At 35.7% G+C, this 22,960-nt stretch overlaps 1 protein-coding gene across 2 annotated transcripts in view; it reads left to right on the forward strand.

The window, feature by feature from the left end:
* The window catches only part of LOC132548996 (centlein-like), an 87,786-nt gene that overhangs the window by 24,522 nt on the left and 40,304 nt on the right, over positions 1–22,960 (forward strand). For both annotated transcript variants that reach the window (XM_060212906.1, XM_060212905.1), the window contains exons 7-12: positions 12,746–12,827; positions 14,926–15,029; positions 18,789–18,845; positions 19,202–19,299; positions 19,643–19,752; positions 20,040–20,092. In XM_060212906.1, coding sequence (XP_060068889.1) covers positions 12,746–12,827; positions 14,926–15,029; positions 18,789–18,845; positions 19,202–19,299; positions 19,643–19,752; positions 20,040–20,092 — 504 coding nt within the window. The remainder of the gene's footprint in view (positions 1–12,745; positions 12,828–14,925; positions 15,030–18,788; positions 18,846–19,201; positions 19,300–19,642; positions 19,753–20,039; positions 20,093–22,960) is intronic.

Raw genomic sequence — 22,960 nt, forward strand, 5'->3', positions numbered from 1 at the left:
CTTTAGAATTAAATTGACCCAAATCTTGTGTAAACTCTCATTTTGAGCAAGTCGTGGGGAATGTCAACTGATTGTAAAAACCTCTATGTCGGGTAAAAATTCTGTCATCTGTTAGAAATGACAAATACCTATTTAAATCCATTAAAATGCTTAAGTGAGTTTGTTAACTTAGCCTCTAGGCTAGCAGCTTCAGCATGTGGTCTTTATTTGACATTAGCAAAGCGATACAGCCCCGATTAATTTACACTGCTTCTGGGCCTAACTATGTAATGGAGTTTTCTTGTCTCCCCATGTTGATGGCAAGGACCATACAATGTTTGTGATGTGAGTAGATTGATACCGTATTACTGGTCATTCAAAGAAAAAATACTTATCATTTTATTTGTCCACCTGAAAGTCTTATTTTAACAACACTTAAATCTTGTTTTCCAAACACGTGAAGTTTATGAAAACCATGCATATACTCCTATTAAAATGTGAATGAAAATGCTTATTTTGTTTCCCTTATGTTGACTTCATTTGTACTTTGTAAAGCTGACAAAGTTTTAAAGCTGACAAAGTTTTTAAGTATCTGAGTAACAGTTTCAAACATTTTGGGAGTGGCAAGTTCCTACATCTTACAATTAACAAAGCTTTCTGCGAACTTTCTATATAAAACTTCCTAGTATAAAATGTTGTCTTTTAGCATCTTTCTTGAATACTTCATTTCACCTTCCTTTTATTTCTTCCTTCCTGTCTTCTGATGGATCTCCTTGTCATACCCTTGTCACTCCTTTACTTCCCCCTTTCCCTAATCATATCCAGCCAATCCCCTTGATGTCTCCTCCCCATCCCTTGACATCCTCCTCCTCCTTTTCCATTTTGTCACCTTCCTATTTCCCTCTCCCTCCCCTTGTAACCCTCCCTTTTCCTTTTTTCCCCTCCCCATGTAACCCTCATTATCCCTCCTCTTAAAACTCTCCTTGTCTCCTCCTCCCCCTCCCCTTTTAACCCTCCTTGTCCCTTCCTCCCCTCCTCTTGTAACCCTCCTTGTCTCCTTCTCCCCCACACCATGTCTCCTCCTCCCCCTCCCCTTTTAACCCTCATTGTCCCTTCTTCCCCTCCCCTTGTAACCCTCCTTGTCTCCTTCTCCCCCACACCATGTCTCCTCCTCCCCCTCCCCTTTTAACCCTCCTTGTCCCTTCTTCCCCTCCCCTTGTAACCCTCCTTGTCTCCTTCTCCCCCACGCCATGTCTCCTCCTCCCCCACCCCTTGTCCTGATCCTACTCGTTTTATTTGCTTTTTATCCAACTCCATTTGTCACCTTCCTTGTTCTCTCCTCTTTTTAACTTTTTTTTATTTCCCTCCCTGTCCCCTCCTCCTCTCTCGTTTGTCCCCCTCCCCACTTGTCTGCGTCCTCCTTTTCATTCCCCTTACTTATGATTTTGACTATAACTACATGGGTTTGTCTGTTTCTTTCTTTCACTAACATTCCCATCACTTTTTTGGGAGGTTCAAACATTTAAATACACAAGATCATCTCTGTGGTACATTACATCCATCTTTTCTAACACCTTTCCCAATAGTGTGACAACATCAAGATCTACACCTAATCATATTTAGGTGATCATTGGTGGAGGTTAAAAAAATATTCAAAAGTAACATTTGACATCTTCTGTGAATTAACCAAGCGATGATACTTTAATGTGCATTGGAGATATTGCTGCTGCTGAAGGGCAAGTTGATGCCTTAGATATTTCTATTTCATTAATGACATGACTTGATCTGTTAACTAAAAAATTTTTAGAAGTCTAAACTTTGATAATTGATTAAGTTGCCATCATTGATATATTTCTCTGCTTTCAATGTGTTTTCTTCAATAATAATTATACTTTTTATATAACAAAACAACATTTAATAATAAAAAAAAGGATAAAATTGATAAAAAAAGATCTGATTGTACACTTACAGTTAAAAGTCAGTTTAGACAACTGTTTTATTAAATACTTGACCAGTCCTCCTGGAGTTCATAATTTAGATGAGGACAGAGATTGGCTGGACATACTGTAATTAAAGTGGAGTTTTAATGCTGAATGGTCCACAGGGGTCATAGACATTGAGTCTGTCCCAAAACCATTCCCACAGTCACTGAAAAACACCAAGTGCTGAGCAGACCTTAAATCAGCTTTCCTTTTCAATGATTGTACAGTATTTATCTATTACATTTGGTCAGTCATAAATACTTCCCTTTTAATTAAAGCGTATATTACAAGAAGAGACTCTGCTCTGTTTAAAAACACAACCTGAGACAATTTATAGAGAATGTGTGATAGCATGTGTAGATAACGTAAGATCTACTGTTATCTTTAGTCACTATTGTATAGGGAAATTTTATTAAAATCCTGAAAACTTCGATGAAATTTAATTAGAAGAAATATTTTTTTTGCATGAATTTTTTATACATACCGTGATTATCAATCGAATTTGTTGGGGAAAACTTTATGATGTGAGCATCACGGACTGCTTGTTGAGGGACTTTGTAAATGTGTTGTGTAAAGAAAATATAGCTTTATCCTCTTAGAGATACCAATTAATGTCACATTGTTTCACAAGCACATTTATTCTCCGCCCAGGGGACAACAAGTTGGAAGAGGTTTTTGAAATGGCTGTACATGACTGTTAAATAAATGTGATTAGAAGCTTGGTGCCAGTGTTATCCTAGCTGGATCTAGAGACAGGCCCCAGGCAGAGACAGTGTACTGGAGGTGTATGTACTTATGTCCTTGCCAGCCAAATCAAGATGGTACTCAAAATGACAAGATAACTGTCACACACTCAGGTTTCATCACCCATGGGCTAGCTCCAGGTGTAGTGCAACCAGGCACTACCACCGATAGTAGTGCCATACAGAAGGTGCGTTACGACCCTGACCATATTTGTCTTGGTGACCGACCAACTTTCACGGCACTGTCAGTGTGTCGGTTGTGATGCGTGATAAAGTTCCACAGCTTGTCTCAACATCTTTTGGGCACTGTCATCTCGGGTCTCAATGTGTGTCCCAACTCTCTAAAAATTGTCAGAGGCAATTAGTTCTGTTCTTGGCAGAAAAATGACAGAAATGTTGATAATAGGCAATAGGGAGACAGTAATCAAGAAGTAATGACACACAAACATCATTTCACCTAGGTACGCACATCCCGTCATGTACACAAATGTGCACTAAGCTACAATATCCCTTGGTCTCTCTAATGCACACCGCATTTTGCATTCTCCAAGGGTGTTTGCAAGGGCAACAAGATCAAACAGAACGACATACACTCAGAATAGGACACATATGTCAGTCATTCTTGTCCTATCAAGCATCACCATGAGACATACCAGCACGATCCCACATGATTCCTGCTGGGATTTCACAACTAGTATGAAGTATTGCCTTGACCAAACCTACACATGCCCACCATTCTGACTTCCTGCTGAGTAACTTGAGCTGCCTGTCTCCTCAGCAATGTCATTGCTATGTAGTAAACCCGGTTAATACAGTACAGTGATATTTCAAACCTCATCCACTAATTATGTACTCATGTACTGTAGATTTGTCATCTACATTCATCACGGTGCGTGGCGTCACAATTATTAGTCCATGCAGTTTAGTAATTTAATATGCACTTTTCGAGGGGAATTTCATTTGTAAGGTATATTGCATTTGAGAAAAGTAACTAACTTTGCATGTTTAGAGGTTTTTCGTAAGAGACCTGGTCTATGTTGCTTATTACATAAATGATTAGTGAATACTAAGTGACATTGTATAGAACTGATTCTACTGACTGTAATATACAATAGAGAGGTCTGTAGTCAATATTTTAAAAATATGCCAACATTTTGATTCAGTATCACAGACAGGAGACACCAGATATAATATTTGATTCAGTATCACAGACAATATACCATAGATATCAATATGTTGATTTAGTATCACACACAATAGACACTAGATATTTAAATGTTGTTTCAGTATCACACACAATAGACACTAGATATTGAAATGTTGATTCAGTATCACAGACAATAGACACTAGATATTGAAATGTTGATTCAGTATCACAGACAATAGACACTAGATATTGAAATGTTGATTCAGTATCACAGACAATAGACACTAGATATTGAAATGTTGATTCAGTATTACAGACAACAGACACTAGATATCAAAATGTTGATTCAGTATCACAGACAATAGACACTAGATATTGAAATGTTGATTCAGTATCACAGACAATAGACACTAGATATTGAAATGTTGATTCAGTATCACAGACAACAGACACTAGATATCAAAATGTTGATTTAGTATCACTGACAATAGACACTTGATATTAAAATGTTGATTCAGTATCACAGACAATAGACACTTGATATTAAAATGTTGATTCAGTATCACAGACAACAGACACTAGATATCAAAATGTTGATTTAGTATCACTGACAATAGACACTTGATTTTAAAATGTTGATTCAGTATCACAGACAATAGACACTTGATATTAAAATGTTGATTCAGTATCACAGACAATAGACACTAGATATTGAAATGTTGATTCAGTACCACAGACAATAGACACTAGATATCCAAATGTTTATACAGTATCACAGACAATAGACACTAGATATCAAAATGTTGATTCAGTATCACATACAATAGACACTAGATATTGAAATGTTTGATTGTCAACAAAATTGAATACAAATTCTATAATTCTAAATTTCTCAGAGCTAGTGGTTAAGTTTCCAAGCTTAGTATAGCCTCAGTGAAACCTTCAGCCATGCTTAATTATTGGGAAGGTTTAGTTTCCAAGCTTGGTATAGCCTCAGTGAAACCTTCAGCCATGCTTAATTATTGGGGAGGTTTAGTTTCCAAGCTTGGTATAGCCTCAGTGAAACCTTCAGCCATGCTTAATTATTGGGGAGGTTTAGTTTCCAAGCTTGGTATAGCCTCAGTGAAACCTTAAGCCATGCTTAATTATTGGGAAGGTTTAGTTTCCAAGCTTGGTATAGTCTCAGTGAAACCTTCAGCCATGCTTAATTATTGGGAAGGTTTAGTTTCCAAGCTTGGTATAGCCTCAGTGAAACCTTAAGCCATGCTTAATTATTGGGAAGGTTTAGTTTCCAAGCTTGGTATAGCCTCAGTGAAACCTTCAGCCATGCTTAATTATTGGGGAGGTTTAGTTTCCAAGCTTGGTATAGCCTCAGTGAAACCTTCAGCCATGCTTAAGTATTAGGGAGATTTAGTTTCCAAGCTTGGTATATAGCCTCAGTGAAACCTTCAGCCATGCTTGATCTGTAATTGGAATGTAAAGGATTATTCATAATCATTAAATAACAATGAAAAAATGAAATAAAATCAAACATGATGTATTGCAGATTCATCCCAGTAATAAACAAGAGAAGAAAAAAATACACTTTATAAGCAACAGGATACTGTATATCCTTCAGAAACATGAAAGGAGTATACAGGCTAATATGTTGAACCCTCACCCAAGAATGTGTCCCTTTTATGATTTCCCAGCACGTTTGCTGGGCAAAGCACACCATTATTCCATTGCGTGCATAGAACACAAGGTAATGTTGCGGAAGGGACCTTGGCACACAATTTTGTGCAAGGCTGTGTGCTTTTGTGTCCCTATTTGATTAGGTTTCAGGACCTTCCCTAGTGATTGTATTGTGAGAATAAAAATATATGCAGAATAGTGTTTACATAAGAGACTGTGAGTATTGTAGTTTGGGGTGATCTTTACGTCAGGCAGATAATGATATAAGCGCGGACTTGAGGAGCGTGAATCAAGAAGTTAAATTATTTCTGTGAATTGACACTGGAAACTTGTCCCATGGTGAAGGTGCGATTACAAATTTGTATTCAATTGAACAAATTCAGATGCCTTTTATTACCCAACTTCATAATTTTATTGAAGCAAAATGTTTATTTGTTCTTTCCCTTGCATGTTGATTGGGAGTTGGATTTTAAATCTGCCACATTCTATTGCCGTGCCCCAATCAGATATCTTTATTATTGTGTCCTGTGGGATCTGCGTCTGTAAGAAAATCAGCCAATTGACGGTGACACAAGGAGAAAAAGTGGCCATTTTCATCATGTGTAAGGAGGCCATTTGTCCCCATCATTAGATCTATATGACTCATGGAGGAGCCAGTTTATTCTAACATTCCATCAGACTTTGTCCTTTTATCTGCCACATGACAATGTCAATGCTATTCCGGGCTATGGCTCCTGGGGGAGGGGCATGTGCATGCCAACAGGAAGTGGATGAGCCCTAGTGTATATTAGCCACAGGGCCTGGCGTGCACGTCGCTCGGTAAACGGTCCAAGATCTACGGTCTCCCTGTCTCATATCAGCTCGACAGTATTATGTCACAGAGTTTTGATATGGCTTTATCAGTCAGACGTTAAACAATAAATTTGATATTAGATAATATAGATACTGTACTAGGTTGGGAAACTTCACTGGGTAAAAGATGCAGTCTGTCACAAACCAAACTGCCAAATTGCATGAAATGTCCATTTTATGTGAGAAAATTAATAGTGTTCCAAACTAGGTTGAACGGTAACTGCTTGCGTTATTCAATTTTTGTCTCGTACTCACAAAATGGGACACTTCTATATAAATGATGCCTTGTATCTTTGTCATCTTAATATTTTCTCTGGTGGTAGTGCTCAGAATTGTCTGTTTGCCCCTGTTGCGGGGACGAACCAATCTGCTGTATAAATGTTCACATTTTACCGCTGTAGATAAAGATTGATTGGACGTCCCTACTCAGAGACACACTGCTACAGCAAATCTGTTTCACAATTACTTTAATGTGAGAAATTAATGCTGCATATAAATAATTTGAGGAGATTGAATAATGTATAAAGGGGGGTTGGGGGGTGCCATGTTTAGTTAGATATTTGCTTTGTTTATCTCTATTTCCATTCAAATAAAATTTGTGACAAATTGGAAAGATTAAAGCATGTTAGATTTTCCAGCTTTCAGTGAGATTGTCATAAAAACATACTAAAATGGAATAGTTGTAACTGCTGATAGCACAATTGAGTTTTTCACTGACATATGTTGACAATTAAAGTGTGTATACCAAACGCTTCAAGTGTTGCCCATGTAGATATATATCATCATTAGTGTCCAATTAATGTTAATTACTATCTGTTGTTTATGGTCTATTTTACTTGTCATTATATATTGTAGATAAGTTATGATTTAATTATGTCATCATGCAATCTTTGTTGAAGTACAGTAGTTACACAAGTATCTTGGATGGATCCTAATAGACCCTCGTCCCTCCCCAGGGAACAAAATCAGGAGAGGGGGTTGGGGGTAATACTTGAATCAGCTTGTCTGTCCATCCTCCATATGCCTGTCTGTACATTTTTTATGGACAACTCTTTCTCAACTTGGAGCCCGTGCTCATCAGTCCTTAGATCAATTTCAATGAATCTTGGTCAAATGGTGTAACTTATCAAAGCCTATAATTTGATACATCACATGTATCCAGAACCATTACTATGGAAACATAACGGAGGCTTCTGATTGGTTGAAGTTGAGATATTGTCCGATGAATATTGATATAAAAGGATTTTAAAGAATGGTAATTACTGTGGTACTATTTTCGAAAATATGTGATATCATTTGGTTGCCATGGTAACTAGATAAAACCAGTGATAAAAGGATCTAATTCAGACTTCTCCTGAACATGGAAACTGATTTCAATGTAACTATGCAGAAATATTTTGGACCATAGGTGGATGGGAATGTTTGGAAATATTGGAAATTTTGGTTACCTTAATAACTGGGTCATTATATATTTTTGTGTAGTGGCCCATAGCTTTTTTAATATAAAGACTTATGTATAGGAAGATTAGGCTTAACAAAGGAATGATACATGTCTAGGGAAATTCAAGATCATATTTTAAAGATTGAGATCACTGGCACTAAAACTAAAACAATTAATGTCTAAACTCTTTGCTTCTAAATCATTGTTATCCTTAGGATGTATATATAGACAAGGTATAGGACAGTGGGGGATGCCTGGGACTATGTATATATAGACAAGGTATAGGACAGTGGGGGATGCCTGGGACTATGTATATATAGACAAGGTATAGGACAGTGGGGGATGCCTGGAACTATGTATATATAGATAAGGTATAGGACAGTGGGGGATGCCTGGGACTATGTATATATAGACAAGGTATAGGACAGTGGGGGATGCCTGGAACTAAGTATATATAGACAAGGTATAGGACAGTGGGGGATGCCTGGGACTATGTATATATAGACAAGGTATAGGACAGTGGGGGATGCCTGGGACTATGTATATATAGACAAGGTGTAGGACAGTGGGGGATGCCTGGGACTATGTATATATAGACAAGGTATAGGACAGTGGGGGATGCCTGGGACTATGTATATAGAGACAAGGTATAGGACAGCAAGGGATGCCTGGGACTATGTATATATAGACAAGGTATAGGACAGTGGGGGACATCTGGGACTATGTATAGACAAGAGAAAATAAATGGGGGATGCCTGGGACTTTGTATATATAGACAAGTTATAGGACAGTGGGAGATGTCAGGGACTATGTATATATAGACATGGTGTAGGACAATGTGGGATGCTTGGGACTATGTATATATAGACAAGGTATAGGACAGTGGGGGATGCCTGGGACTATGTATATATAGACAAGGTATAGGACAGTGGGGGATGCCTGGGACTATGTATATATAGACAAGTTATAGAACAGTGGGGGATGCCTGGGACTATGTATATATAGACAAAGTATAGGACAGTGGGGGATGCTTGGGACTATGTATATATAGACAAGTTATAGAACAGTGGGGGATACCCACACACAGACAAAATGCCTTATTACTCAGTATTGTCACATCAATACACCATGCTGAGATGACAATGCAGAAAATGAGATAAAGTGAGTAAGCATGGACAGCATCGTAATGTTGTCAAATTACCATTGAAAGCTATGTCTCAATGACAGTTATGAGGATGAGTGGAACAGTGGGGAATTGGCGGAAGCACACTCGAATTAAGGGTGATTAAACAATGTGACAAACTGTTATGACAAACCTAATCAACCATGTGACGCTCCAATCCAATAGGTTTAGCACAGCTGGTTAACGCTGCAGCGTCTCCGATAGTCCACTTCGTCTTAGACTCTCTTTTTTTTTAGAGTGGCTAAAACACTTACGCATCTTGACATGGGAATAATTATTGGTTGTAGAAGGAATACAGGACAACTTGTTTGTTTGTTGTGGCCAGACAGGTCATCAGTCACTTACAACCTCAAATATCTGTATTGGTCAGTTGGTCAGTGTTGTGTATGATATTGTTGTGTCCTAAGTCCGTTCAATAAACAAGATTCAGCAGTAAGAAAGAATATTTACACGTGCCTGGTGGCAATAAGTGTATCCTTTTGTTTTTGAACCATTTTCATTTCTGTTGTACAGGTATATATATAATCTTAATTTGTTATTAGAAATTTTTTTTTTAAAAATTGTTAAATAAAATGAAAAAAATTATACCAACGATAACTAAGAAACTGGCAATTTATGATTAACAGTGATTATAGCTGATAAGCCAATGTACATTATTTAAATTTTCATTTGTTGTAATAAATGAAGGTCACAGAAGAGCTTAGTCTCTAGACTTTTAAATATCAACATCCCTGTTCGTCTATTTTTTACTTACCTGTGTCTGATATTGTCATTGTGCTTTTCCCCTGTTGAACAGGCTGCAGTTTCGGTGAGGTGGAACTAACATTAGATTTTTGTAGCATGGTATCTGGTTTTATGTCTATATTTATTTATTAAGTTTCAATAATAAGTTATTGTTTAACAATTATATATAGATATTAAGGATTATAACGTAATGGTATAGATTTTAAAATATTTTAAGCTGTATCTGTTGTACATAAACAAGCTCAGAAACAATGATGATGAATGCTGTAGACTACAAAATGCACTGTATATATACTATGTCTATGTCACCATCTTGTAAATCACTGGCTTTTTATTTATAAGTATATATAAAAGTTGGAAATGATTACACATTAATGAACTAACAAAAAAAAATTGAAATAAAATTTTGAAATCAGCACGTAATGAAGTTTAACGAACAAAAAAAATTACTTCATATTGCATGTAGTGCATATTGAAATCTAGCATAACGAATGCTGAACTGAACACAGATTACAGTGCAGAACATAGAGATACAAACAAAAGTACACGTTTAATGTATATAGGATAGCTTGTAGATAATTTCATTAGACAATATTTATCCTTTTTTTTTTAATTATTTTGAAATAAATCATAACTTCATTTATAGTGCATGTAGTTAAATATGATTATGCATCATTATAAAAGTGAACCTTATGAATGCATTTTTCAGTACAGATTCAATGTAATGGATCATTTAATTATTCAGACAATTTAATTAGGTAACGGTAAAAGTTAAAAATACTTGTATAAGAAACAAACTTGATCAAAATACTTGTATATGAACATGGAACAGGATGCTACTCATCACTTTGGTTGTGGTCAGTTTCTGGGAAAGGTCAAGTTTTCAGATGCTGGTGATTCATTCAGGTGTTTTCATAATCTACTGATACAACTTTGTAACAATCCACTTGAATTTCACCTCATTCAGTTTTGAGAAGACTGTGATACAATTGTTTTCATATTTGTATACTTTATACAGGGAAATTTTCGCCACAGTATAACTTACCCCCTTTTGTCAATTACATGAAAAAAATGGTTGCTAAGGTTTTAAGTTAAAGTTGAATGTTATTCATGTGATTTTTACTGTAAATTTAACACATGACAAAGTCAAAAAGGAAGAGAACTAGCTGTCAAAGAGAATATTTTCTAGTATATATAGTGCCTGGTATAAACAAATGCAGGCCATGCACAATAATGGTATTTTAATATGATATAAAATATTCCAATATTTCATGGTATATCTATTCTGTTGTAATTTGATTTTTATATTTTTACTCATGTTAAAAATTTATCTTTTCATTAAATATTGATGCTGCTATGTTGGAAAATGTTTAGGATTTTGATTTGATTTGATTTGACCTGTACACATGTTCTGATCCAAATGCATTTTAGCGTTTCCATATCATTTCAGATGTACACAACTACTGTAGTATTTCAGACCACACTACGTTAGCATTTCCGTTCCATTACGAAACAATTTTTAAAATGATGAGTCGAAAATTTTAAAAATTTTCATGAAATGAAAATATTGTCTAACTTGTATGAATTATTCCAGACAAAAGATTTATTTCAATATTACAATTTAATTTTATATAGCTTCAAATCCATAAGATGACATTTATCTAAAATTCGTAATCACATTGACTCAATATTACTACCGAATCTGCTGTGTATCACATCTGTTAATATTGTTGTTTCTGGTGTAACATGGTCAAAGCACCCGAAATACAAACTTAGTCATAATAGTTTTTGCGACTAATATGTTACAATAAATTTACATTTTGACATTTATACAAGTTACTCTGTTTTACATGTATTATCTAAGAAAAGCTATTTTGATCAACACAGAACTGATTCAGTAAGTTTTAACATAAGTCTAATTATTTTCTTCAAAATCAAAGTACATACCACTATTTTATAAGACTTTTTATGTAAACTGAGTTATCTATTCAGTAACAATTAAGCATTTTCAAAGTGTCATCTGTGGCATTTCCGTCACACTTTCATACCGTTTGCATTGTATGCCATAGCATTTCCATAGGACTTCCATAGTGAGACCATAGCATTATTGTACCATTACCATAGCGCTCCATAGCGTTTCTATTCAAGATGGAACAGAAAGACTGTACGGGTCTGTACAACCAGCAATGTACTTTTACTATACTGTATGGGTCTGTACAACCAGCAATGTACTTTTACTATACTGTATGGGTCTGTACAACTAGCAATGTACTTTTACTATACTGTACGGGTCTGTACAACTAGCAATGTACTTTTACTATACTGTATGGGTCTGTACAACTAGCAATGTACTTTTACTATACTGTATGGGTCTGTACAACCAGCAATGTACTTTTACTATACTGTACGGGTCTGTACAACTAGCAATGTACTTTTACTATACTGTATGGGTCTGTACAACTAGCAATGTACTTTTACTATACTGTATGTACAACTAGGTACTTTTACTATACTGTACAACTAGCAATGTACTTTTACTATACTGTATGGGTAGCAATGTACTTTTACTATACAACCTAGCAATGTACTTTTACTATACTGTATGGGTCTAGCAATGTACTTTTACTATACTGTACTGTACAACTAGCAAGCAATGTACTTTACTTTTACTATACTGTATGGGTCTGTACAACTAGCAATGTACTTTTACTATACTGTATGGGTCTGTACAACTAGCAATGTACTTTTACTATACTGTATGGGTCTGTACAACTAGCAATGTACTTTTACTATACTGTATGGGTCTGTACAACTAGCAATGTACTTTTACTATACTGTATGGGTCTGTATAACTAGCAATGTACTTTTACTATACTGTATGGGTCTGTACAACTAGCAATGTACTTTTACTATACTGTATGGGTCTGTACAACTAGCAATGTACTTTTACTATACTGTACGGGTCTGTAGTCTTATAATCATCTTCTTTAATGTTTTCAGCTGAAGAGTTTTGAAAATCGAGAGAAGACAAAAAGTGAGCTTCATCACAGTACAGTGGAGAATCTTCAGCAAAAGAACAGTGGTAAGTTTTTTAATCAAGTACACCTGGAATAATAGTTTATTACAAATGACTGGATGGCTGACGTCCTTCTCACAATATCATCTTACACAATTTGGAAATATGCCAATGAAATCAGTTACTTGTAAATAATATTCTCAATCGCGAAGAATGGAAAATGTTGTAACTTAAAATGTTTGGGTTAATTTCACCGAAAGAAATTTAACATTACAGTGAGTATGTGATAAGAATGACTTATAAGTGTACAATAAGCATAAATATACCTGATGTAAGTCAGTATAGTAAGTATGACTGATGTATGTCGGTAGAGTAAGTCTGACTGATGTACGATTACATATTGTACAAAAGTATGACAGATGTATGATTACATATTGTACAAAAGTATGACAGATGTATGATTACATATTGTACAAAAGTATGACAGATGTATGATTACATATTGTACAAAAGTATGACAGATGTATGATTACATATTGTACAAAAGTATGACAGATGTATGATTACATATTGTACAATAAGTCTGACTGATGTATGATTATATATCGTACAAAAGTATGACAGATGTATGATTACATATTGTACAAAAGTATGACAGATGTATGATTACATATTGTACAAAAGTATGACATGTATGATTACATATTGTACAATAAGTCTGACTGATGTATGATTATATATCGTACAAAAGTGTGACAGAGGTATGATTACATATTGTACAGTAAGTCTGACTGATGTATGATTATATATCGTACAAAAGTATGACAGAGGTATGATTACATATTGTACAGTAAGTATGACAGATGTAAGATTAGATATTGTACAATAATTATGACTGATGTACGATAAGACATTGTAAATTAGATATGACTGATGTTAGATTAGATATTGTACAAGTATAATGAAATATTGTGCAAGAAGTAGATGTATGATTAAATATTGTACAATAAATGTGACTGATATTAGTGAGTACAGAAAGTTTGGCTGCTGTAAGAGCAGATACTGTACTTTAAGTATGACTAATCTAGGGGTAGATAATATTATAACTGGTACTTTGTAAGATTGTTTAAGGGAGATAACTCAAGCACAAAACTTTGGAATATAATTCAAAGTAGAGTATTTCCTTAAGCTCTGTAGCACAGGTATGAGGAAAGTTTTACAGTTCTTGGCTCCATATCCAGGAAGATTCTAGGGGTAAAAAACAGTTGGTGCTTGTGATAGGACGGCAGGGACCTATCCATCATGATTCAACACAGATTGGTTGAGGGGACGGGATAGAAACAAATGTTTCTGCAGACGAGTGACAGCAGACGTTCACAGGAGCGGGAAATTTATCATTCTTAATTGAATGAAGTATTGTCAAATAGTCCTAAAATAGCTATAGCGTCATTCATCCTACCGTCTCGCTGGAACGGGACCTGTAAGGTGGGATAAAAACACAGCCCACATTTTAGTGAACGATCTAGCTTTATCTCTCTTCTGTCAAATTGTAATTGTGTGAAGTGAAAGTGTGATGTGTTCAGGTACTTGTTATGTGAAGATAGAAACTGAATTGAAGATGTGTACCCTATTTCTAGATTTTTTATTTTTGGAAAAAGTTTATATAAAAAAATTCAAATTTTGTGTCTGAGTCTATCAATATTGATGAGTAAACATTGTTTTAGCTTTGATTTTTAAGAATTACTTTTAATAGCATGACCTGTTTATAGAATTTCCTTTTATTAGCATTTCCTTGTTAAAGAAAAAAGCAAAACTGTAATTTTCTGTCAAGAAAATTATTGTGTGATTCCTTTTCAAAATGCTACCTGTGTGAACACATTTTCCTGTCAAACAAATGTCGGTGTTGAACTTAAGCACATTTTCTTGTTACAAAATTATTTGTGTGAACAATATATCCTCGTATCTATGTGTACAACACTTTCCAATAAAAAAGCTATTTGTGTGAATATTTCTCTATCAAATAATTATCAATGTGGCACTTACTTGTCAAAAAACTAGATTTATTAAAGGCGTTGCCCTGTCAATCTGTGATTGTATTTGTATGTGTAAATGTTGGAAATGAAATATTGTTTATATCATAAAGACAACATGCTTCTGTTTTCAGAACTACATATTCGTTGTGAAAAGCTGAATGCCGATCTTGATTCAACAAAAAAAACTCTCGCAGATCATGTTGCACAAAAGGCTAACTTGGAAAACAAATCTAAGGTTAGTACATTTTGTCATTTTGTTTGATTTGTTGATTTGTTTGTTGGGTTTGTGGCCCTGTGAATAGCCAGGGTCATTTTGTGGTGTTGTCTCCTTGTAGTGGCTGGTGGCTACCTCGGTGAACACCATGCAGAAGGTCCTTTGCATGGTATCTATGGAACAGTTGGAGTAAAATATGTTGACCAAAGACACAACTACAACAGCATAGAGTGTTTTATTTCAGAGTTCCCTGAGGTTGAAAAGTCTGATACTCAGGGGACTGTTCATGACCACTGGTTTCAAGTTGAAGGGTTATTAACAGTCAACTCGTTCAGTCAAAAAATATCGAAGGAAGTCTTATCTATAGCATCACAACCAACAACAGATCATTGGGTGTAATCTTCCAGTTCACCAAGTTTGTGGTCACAACATAGAAAAACTGCAATCTCTATCCTTTAACTGTATACAAGGGCAATGCAGTGATTTAACCCTTCCAGTCACAGGATTTACCAGATCAATTCAACATCATAATGATGTGATAGAAATCAAGTATAATAAAATCATTTGCTAAAGAAAAAAATGAGCAGTGAAAAGGAAGATGGCTGCACCAGCCTCAGCTTAACGCCAATAAAAATTGAAATATTTTCACTGTGTGTATTTTGGTTAAGGAATTGCAGTTCCATTGATGACACAGATAATAATGAATTACAATTGTATAGTTCAAATTGACAATTATTTTCATACAAATTCCTCAAAAGTAAACATACTACAGGTTGATGAATAACTCAACTTGTGATCTTGATATTTGATTATTTAAACTTGTGGGTATTCAAGTATCCGAGTACTAGTCAGCATTTACTTGTACATTTTTATAGGATGAAAATAAATGATGTATTTATAAAGAAGACTAGAAAACTTGCAGTTAGCAAATCAGACCCTTTATGCCTCTTGTTTGTTCTTTGTTCTTTATTGTATTTGACTAAAGAGAAGGACCACCTCATGGTAATAATACAGACCTCCATTGTCAAGTGCAACAGTGAAAGATCACTCAAACCACAAAATGTTTCTAAAACACATGTATAACCACAGTCCTGTTTTATTGATATAGAGAAACTACATGTGAAGTCTGTGTAGAATATCTAGACAAAGTATCAGAGTTAAACATAACATCTAGACAAAGTATTGGAGTGAAACACAACATCTAGACAAAGTATTGGAGTGAGACACAACATCTAGACAAAGTATCAGAGTTAAACACAACATCTAGACAAAGTATTGGGGTTAAACACAACATCTAGACAAAGTATTGGAGTTAAACACAACATCTAGACAAAGTATTGGAGTTAAACACAACATCTAGACAAAGTATTGGAGTGAGACAAAACATCTAGACAAAGTATTGGAGTGAGACACAACATCTAGACAAAGTATCAGAGTTAAACACAACATCTAGACAAAGTATCAGAGTTAAACACAACATCTAGACAAAGTATTGGAGTGAAACACAACATCTAGACAAAGTATCAGAGTTAAACACAACATCTAGACAAAGTATCAGAGTTAAACACAACGTCTAGACAAAGTATTGGAGTGAAACACAACATCTAGACAAAGTATTGGAGTGAAACAACATCTAGACAAAGTATTGGAGTGAAACACAACATCTAGACAAAGTATTGGAGTGAAACACAACATCTAGACAAAGTATTGGAGTGAAACAACATCTGGACAAAGTATTGGAGTGAAACACAACATCTAGACAAAGTATTGGAGTGAAACACAACATCTAGACAAAGTATTGGAGTGAAACAACATCTGGACAAAGTATTGGAGTGAAACACAACATTTAGCCAAAGTATCAAAATTAAACACAACATGTAGACAAAGTATTAGTTTACCACCACAACATCACAGACATAGAGCTAAATACAAAATAGATAGATGGCTAGGAGGATTGACAGATATACACATAATCTGTAGTAATTGACCAAAAACTGTTGTACCAGCAGATTATGTCTGTAATTGTTAGTAAGTGAATACCTTCATGATAATATCTCTTTGGAGGCACACTGTGCCAGTTGGTAAGTGATTCAGGAACTCACAGATCTTTCTTCAGGATTTTTCATCTTCAGGAATGAACACAATGACTTAAAGAATAAGGTCAGTTTGTCCACTGTTGCCCTACACTGAACTGCACTGGTGTACGTCAAAACATTTGTCATTAGGGCCCCTATGGTATTTTATCTGTCAGGACGTTCAATCATCTAGTGTCTACCACTGATGATGATAAGTTAATATCTTAACCTTAACTAGGCTGAATCCATCTGGGACAGATTCCATCGAAAAAGGCTTCACTCCATCAGGGACAATGATAAACCGTCTAAGACCAATAAACCAAAATTGCCACTCCTTTTGTAAACTTTGTTACTTTGAGAGTTATTTTTCTACAGTATTTGACTCCAGGAGTGAAATAAAAAGATGTCAAATACCTGGTTACAACCTTGACCTTCTCTTAAAATATTGATGGTAATGTTAACATTATCTTTTTGAGGACAACCTTGACCTTATAATTCAGATGACAACCTGGACTTTAAAACTGTAATGACTACTTTTACCTCATATCTTGGATGACGACCTTTACCTGATTTCTCAGGCAATAACCTTCACCTTATTAGGTCATCTGACCTGAAGGCTCAGGATAACCTATAGCCATCACATGTCGTCTGTCATCGTGCACAATAGGGTGTCCTTGACCTACTTTCAAGGTCACAGGGGTCAAATATGTTAAAAGCTTTAAACAACTTCTTCTCAATAACCAATTGGCCCTGGGTGGTGAATTTAGGTACATAGCGTGATGGTATGAATGGGTACAAAGTTTGTTTATATAGATGACCTTGAACCGCTTCCAAGATCACAGGGCTGAAATATGTTAAAATGTTAGAATAATTTTTCTCAAAAATCAAAAGACCCAGGGTGCTGATATTAGCCTGAAGTATGATGGGATGAAGAGCTATCAAGTTTGTAAAAATTAATTACCTTGACCCACTTTCAAGGTCACAGGGGTAAAATGTGTTGAAATATTGAAACAACATTTTCTCAAATACCAAAAGGTAATAAAAGCTGATATTGGTCCTGTAGCATGCTGATATGGAGGGCTACCAAGTTTGTTCACCTTGACCTGTCAAGGTCACAGGTGTCAGATGTTTTGAAATGCATAAGCAACTCTGTCTCAATAACCAACAGACTAAAGAGTTTAGAGTAATGACTTTTGTGTAGTGCATATATAAAGAATATGATTGTAAGTTTGCAGAAAAAGTCTCTATGAACCAACCAGTTTTCTATGTAAATTGTAATGTAATTGAGCAATTCATTTTAGGCCTATTTGGCCTCTTTCATACATAGGTCTTTATAGTCAGATGACCTTTAAGGCCTGTGGGCCTCTTGTCATTGGGATGACAGCCTTTACCTTATCATATTGATGACAACCTTGACCTTACCTTGTAAAGTGACCATTTCAATCATATGTAATAATTCCAGTGACAGCATTAAAATTCTTATAACCATGACTTGGCTTACAATTCTTTAACTTTAACTTATCTTCAGTAATCCATGTTAGAATCTGGTGTCTGGTGTGACTTGATCAGATCATGTTGCAAACTTGACCTGAGTCTAGTGGTGACATTTTCAAGGTTTGTATAGTTTCCATTTCAGAAAAGGCTACACTTCCCTTGGACTGAGGAAATGACATTAGAAATGTTATTTTTCATTTTTCATCAACAGATGCTGGAAGCAGATGTCTTGGAAAAGGTCTCTAGATTTGAGGGCATTATTGGAGAGGTATGTTTCCTGTGTCGTCTGTTTCATTGTTGTGAAATTTCATCATCAGGGTGTTGACAAATAATTAGATCTAATGATCTGTTATTCTGTTTAACAACATTGTTGTTGACTGCGTTTTTAAGTCACCTGAGACAAAGTCTCCGTGTGACCTATTCAGATCCCCTTTTGTACAGTGTCGTGCATTGTGCGTTCACGTTGTATGTCGTGCATCATAATCTTTACGACAGAAATTCTACATAACAAATATTTCATGATAATTTCTCTTTAATGAATCCTTGTTTAGAAACTTTGGATTTTAGAAATTTGGTGTGACGTTTCCATTCTCAGTAATATAATGTCTTCTGTCATTTGAACAGCTGGAGGATTCTAAAAAGTTATTGAGACGATACGACTCACAGCTAAAACAAAGTCACAAAGAGACAGAGTTCAAAAACCAAGAGTTGGAAAACATCAGGTAAAACATGTATTGCATTTGGTTATCTCACCTGGAATCTGTACACCTGTACAGGAGCCGTTGTGTTGGAGCATTAGCTGAATACTCAGAAAATTTTTCTTTCAGCTCTACACAGAAAAACACCTAAGATTATTTTCACTCTTAAATAAAACTTATTTTTGTCTGTTGTTAAATTTTACCTAAAATTATATCATTTAACTTCAGTTATGTTATAGACAATAGTGTGAAACTGGCTTAAGTTAAATTGAAATGATATTTCATCATATACAGTACCCATTGCTAAATTGAAATATTTTCTGAGCAAATAGATGCATTTACGATATGAATAAATCTGACCCTTTAGGAAGGAATTATCTGAGCTATGGGGCAGCCATAATCAGCTGACTGAACATTCCAGTCAACAGGCAGATCTCATCAGGCAGCTCCAGTCTCTACAGCAGGACACTCAAAAAAGTAAGCAAACCAGTCTTTAGCGAAAATCAGGAAAGTGAATGAATGATGTTCAGATTGACCATAATAACTTAGGTCGTGTACTTTACAAGTTATACAGAAAGGCATTAAAATGTAAAGAATAACGAAAAAAAGGCATTCCCTGGTAAGTTAATGTAAGAAACATAAAACTTTAATTGGGATGGGGAATGAAGTGCAATTTGCATATGTGTGTATAAAAATGAGAAATCAATAAAGAACAAACAAATAAGGCAGTTTGTTTACAACATGATGTTGTAACTTGTTTACAGTGATGAAGAATGCAGAGGATGCCTACTGTATGGAAGCTACATCTGTCCAGGATGTGAGTATCATACCTAAGATCTCCATTATATACTGTTTGCCCATTGTCATGCATAAAAAGTACCTTCCTACTAAAAAAGTATCAGAGTGCTTTTTGTGCATACCCTTTGCATAAAATGTACCCCCTAACAAAAATTTTAAATTTTATTGTCATTCACCTGGTCTGAAGGGCCAATGAGCTTGTGCTATGGTTTGGCATCTGGCATCCGTCAATTTTTTAATACAAATTGCTATTGGTCATGAATGACAAAATAGATTTTGACCAAATTTGGTCAGAAGCATCCATGGGGGAAGGCAAGGCAAGGGTTCTTAAATATTGGTTCTCGGCCCTCAAGGGCCAGAAGTGTGGGGCCCAACAGGGGAAAGTTTACAAGTTCTTTCAGATCCTATTTCTCAAGTAGGAATGAATGGATATTGCCCAAATTGTCTGAAGCATACTTAGGTGAAGGAGAATAGTCATGTGTAGATTTTAGATTTGGCCTACTGGGGAAGTAGGGGTGGGTCCCAATAAAGGAATTACGGTAAATTCTTTAAAATCCTACTCCTCCTGTAGGAATGATTGGATTTTGCCCAATTTGATCAGAAGCATCCTGAGGTGAAGGGTAAGCAAGAAATGGTTTTCAGCTCCCAGGGGCCAGAGATGGAGGGCCCCTAAAACAAATAGAGAGCAAGTTCTTTGAAACCCTACTCCTCCTATAGCAACGAGTAGATTTTTGCGTAAATTGGGCAGTATTTTTGGTGAAGGAGAATCAGTTCTATATAAATAGTGCATCTTGGCTCCCTAGGGCAGGGGAAATGGGGCCGTATTGGAGAAATGTAAAGTCTTAAAATTCCTTCTTCTGTACTTGGATATTGCCCAAGTATGGATTGAAGCAATTTATGGCTATCATGCATCATCTGTCATCGTGCCCTGTCTGTATTCGTTTCCTTTAAAACACTGCTCATGCATAACACCTAGGTGAATTACAACCAAATTTAGTTTGAAACATCATTTTGGGGTGGGGGATCATTTCATAATTTAGAGAGTTGATTCGACCCCTAAGGATCTGGGGATGGGGCCCCAAAAGGGTAGTTAAACAATACTTTGCTTCAAAATGCTGCTCTTCCTTATTGCTTAAATGGATTTCATACAAATTTTGTCTGTAGCTTTAGTAATGGTTGGCAAATAATTTTTAAATTCAGAAAGTTGATTTGACCCCGAGGGACTGGGGATGGGTTCCCAAAAAGGGGAAGTCAGGCAACAATTTGTTCAAAAACACTACTCCTTCTTAATGCCGAAGTAAATTTCAACCAAATTTGGCCTGAAACATTATCAGGGAGTGGTCATGATATCAAACGTGCATGAAGTGATCCTGAGAGTGCCCTGACCAAAGCTTTTTTTTTCGTATTGGTCCAAAATCCAACATAACTCATCTAGAACAAATAGACTTAATTTTATCAGAAATTATTTGTCATATTTAAAATTCTTTATTAAATGGCTAAATAGCTAGATTGCCAGGTGAGCAAGTAGGCCCCTTGGGCCTCTTGTTGCTTATTGGTTTTGTCATTGAGGAGTTCAGTACTTTGGTTTTATCAAGTTTTATTGCTAACTTTTGATCCTTTCTGAACATAATAATGTCATTTTCTCAGAACCGGATGCTGAAATTATCAGAAATTGTTTGGTGAAATGAAATGAAGCTAATTAGAAACATGAACTATATTTTTAACCAGATGTTGGTTTGAATGTGTTATGAAGGGAATCTTTCATAGATTTTATTGTAGTGAATTAGTGTCAATCTGTGTTCTGTCATTAAACGATGGAATACTTCATGACTATGGTAATGTCTTCAAGAAATCGTCTTTGGTTTTTTATTAGATATTTCTTGAAGTACCACAAATTTTCTGCATTTCAAAGAGCACAAATTTTTGTACCACACTTTTGGCTAAGATGAGACACGTGTGATTACCATTTGTCAAGTATATGTTGTATAAGTCTGTGTACGTAAAACTAAGTGTATCAATATGCCAGATTGAGATAGGAAACTTTGCCTGGGGAGAAATTTTAATAGTGATCTTGTCTACGATACTTGAGCTGTGTTATCATTGTGTTGTGTAATCTCTCAGAGAAAAAGAGTTCTATCTGGAGTGACAGCGTCATAGCGCCTGGCTTGGGTGCGTGAAGACGGCCCACCTGGTAGTGCTGTGATATACATGTTACCAAGTCTTGAAGCATTACTTTATTTTGAAGATTTATTATTTTATCACTTGTTTCAAGGGATTGTCGCTCCACTCCAAGCTCCAAGTTTAATTGAAGTGTGATGACTATTGCGGTATTACCAACTTCCTGTGTAGTTTTTGTTGGAGTCGTGTGTAAGGTCATGTGGTCTCCTTTAATTACTATCTAGTCACAGAGATTTACTAGGCTGTAACTTAACCAGATTCACATGTGTACACATGTTGTAAAAATGATTTTTCAGAGTGCTTGCAGGGCTACTGTATCATTATAGCTTCCTTCACCATTTCCTGCCTTTGGGACCTCTAACAGGGAAAACCCCTGAAATAGAGTATTTATTCTCATATATATTTGGCCATAAGCATTAAACATCTACCTTCTGAGTGTAATAGATTGCCATGATTATATATTTGTGATAAGGAATTTAGACCCTAGTTAAATCTGTATAGGTTACCATTGGTGAGGAATTCAGACCCAAGTTACTAAGGTTACCATTGGTGAGGAATTCAGACCCTAGTTACCTAGGTTACCATTGGTGAGGAATTCAGATCCTAGTTACCTAGGTTACCATTGGTGAGGAATTCAGATCCTAGATACTTAGGTTTACCATTGGTGAGGAATTCAGACCCCAGTTACTTAGGTTACCATTGGTGAGAA

This window comes from Ylistrum balloti, unplaced genomic scaffold (genome assembly GCF_031769215.1).
Source record: "Ylistrum balloti isolate Yb309-2 unplaced genomic scaffold, AGI_CSIRO_Ybal_v1 Utg370038, whole genome shotgun sequence".
Classification (NCBI taxonomy): domain Eukaryota; kingdom Metazoa; phylum Mollusca; class Bivalvia; order Pectinida; family Pectinidae; genus Ylistrum; species Ylistrum balloti.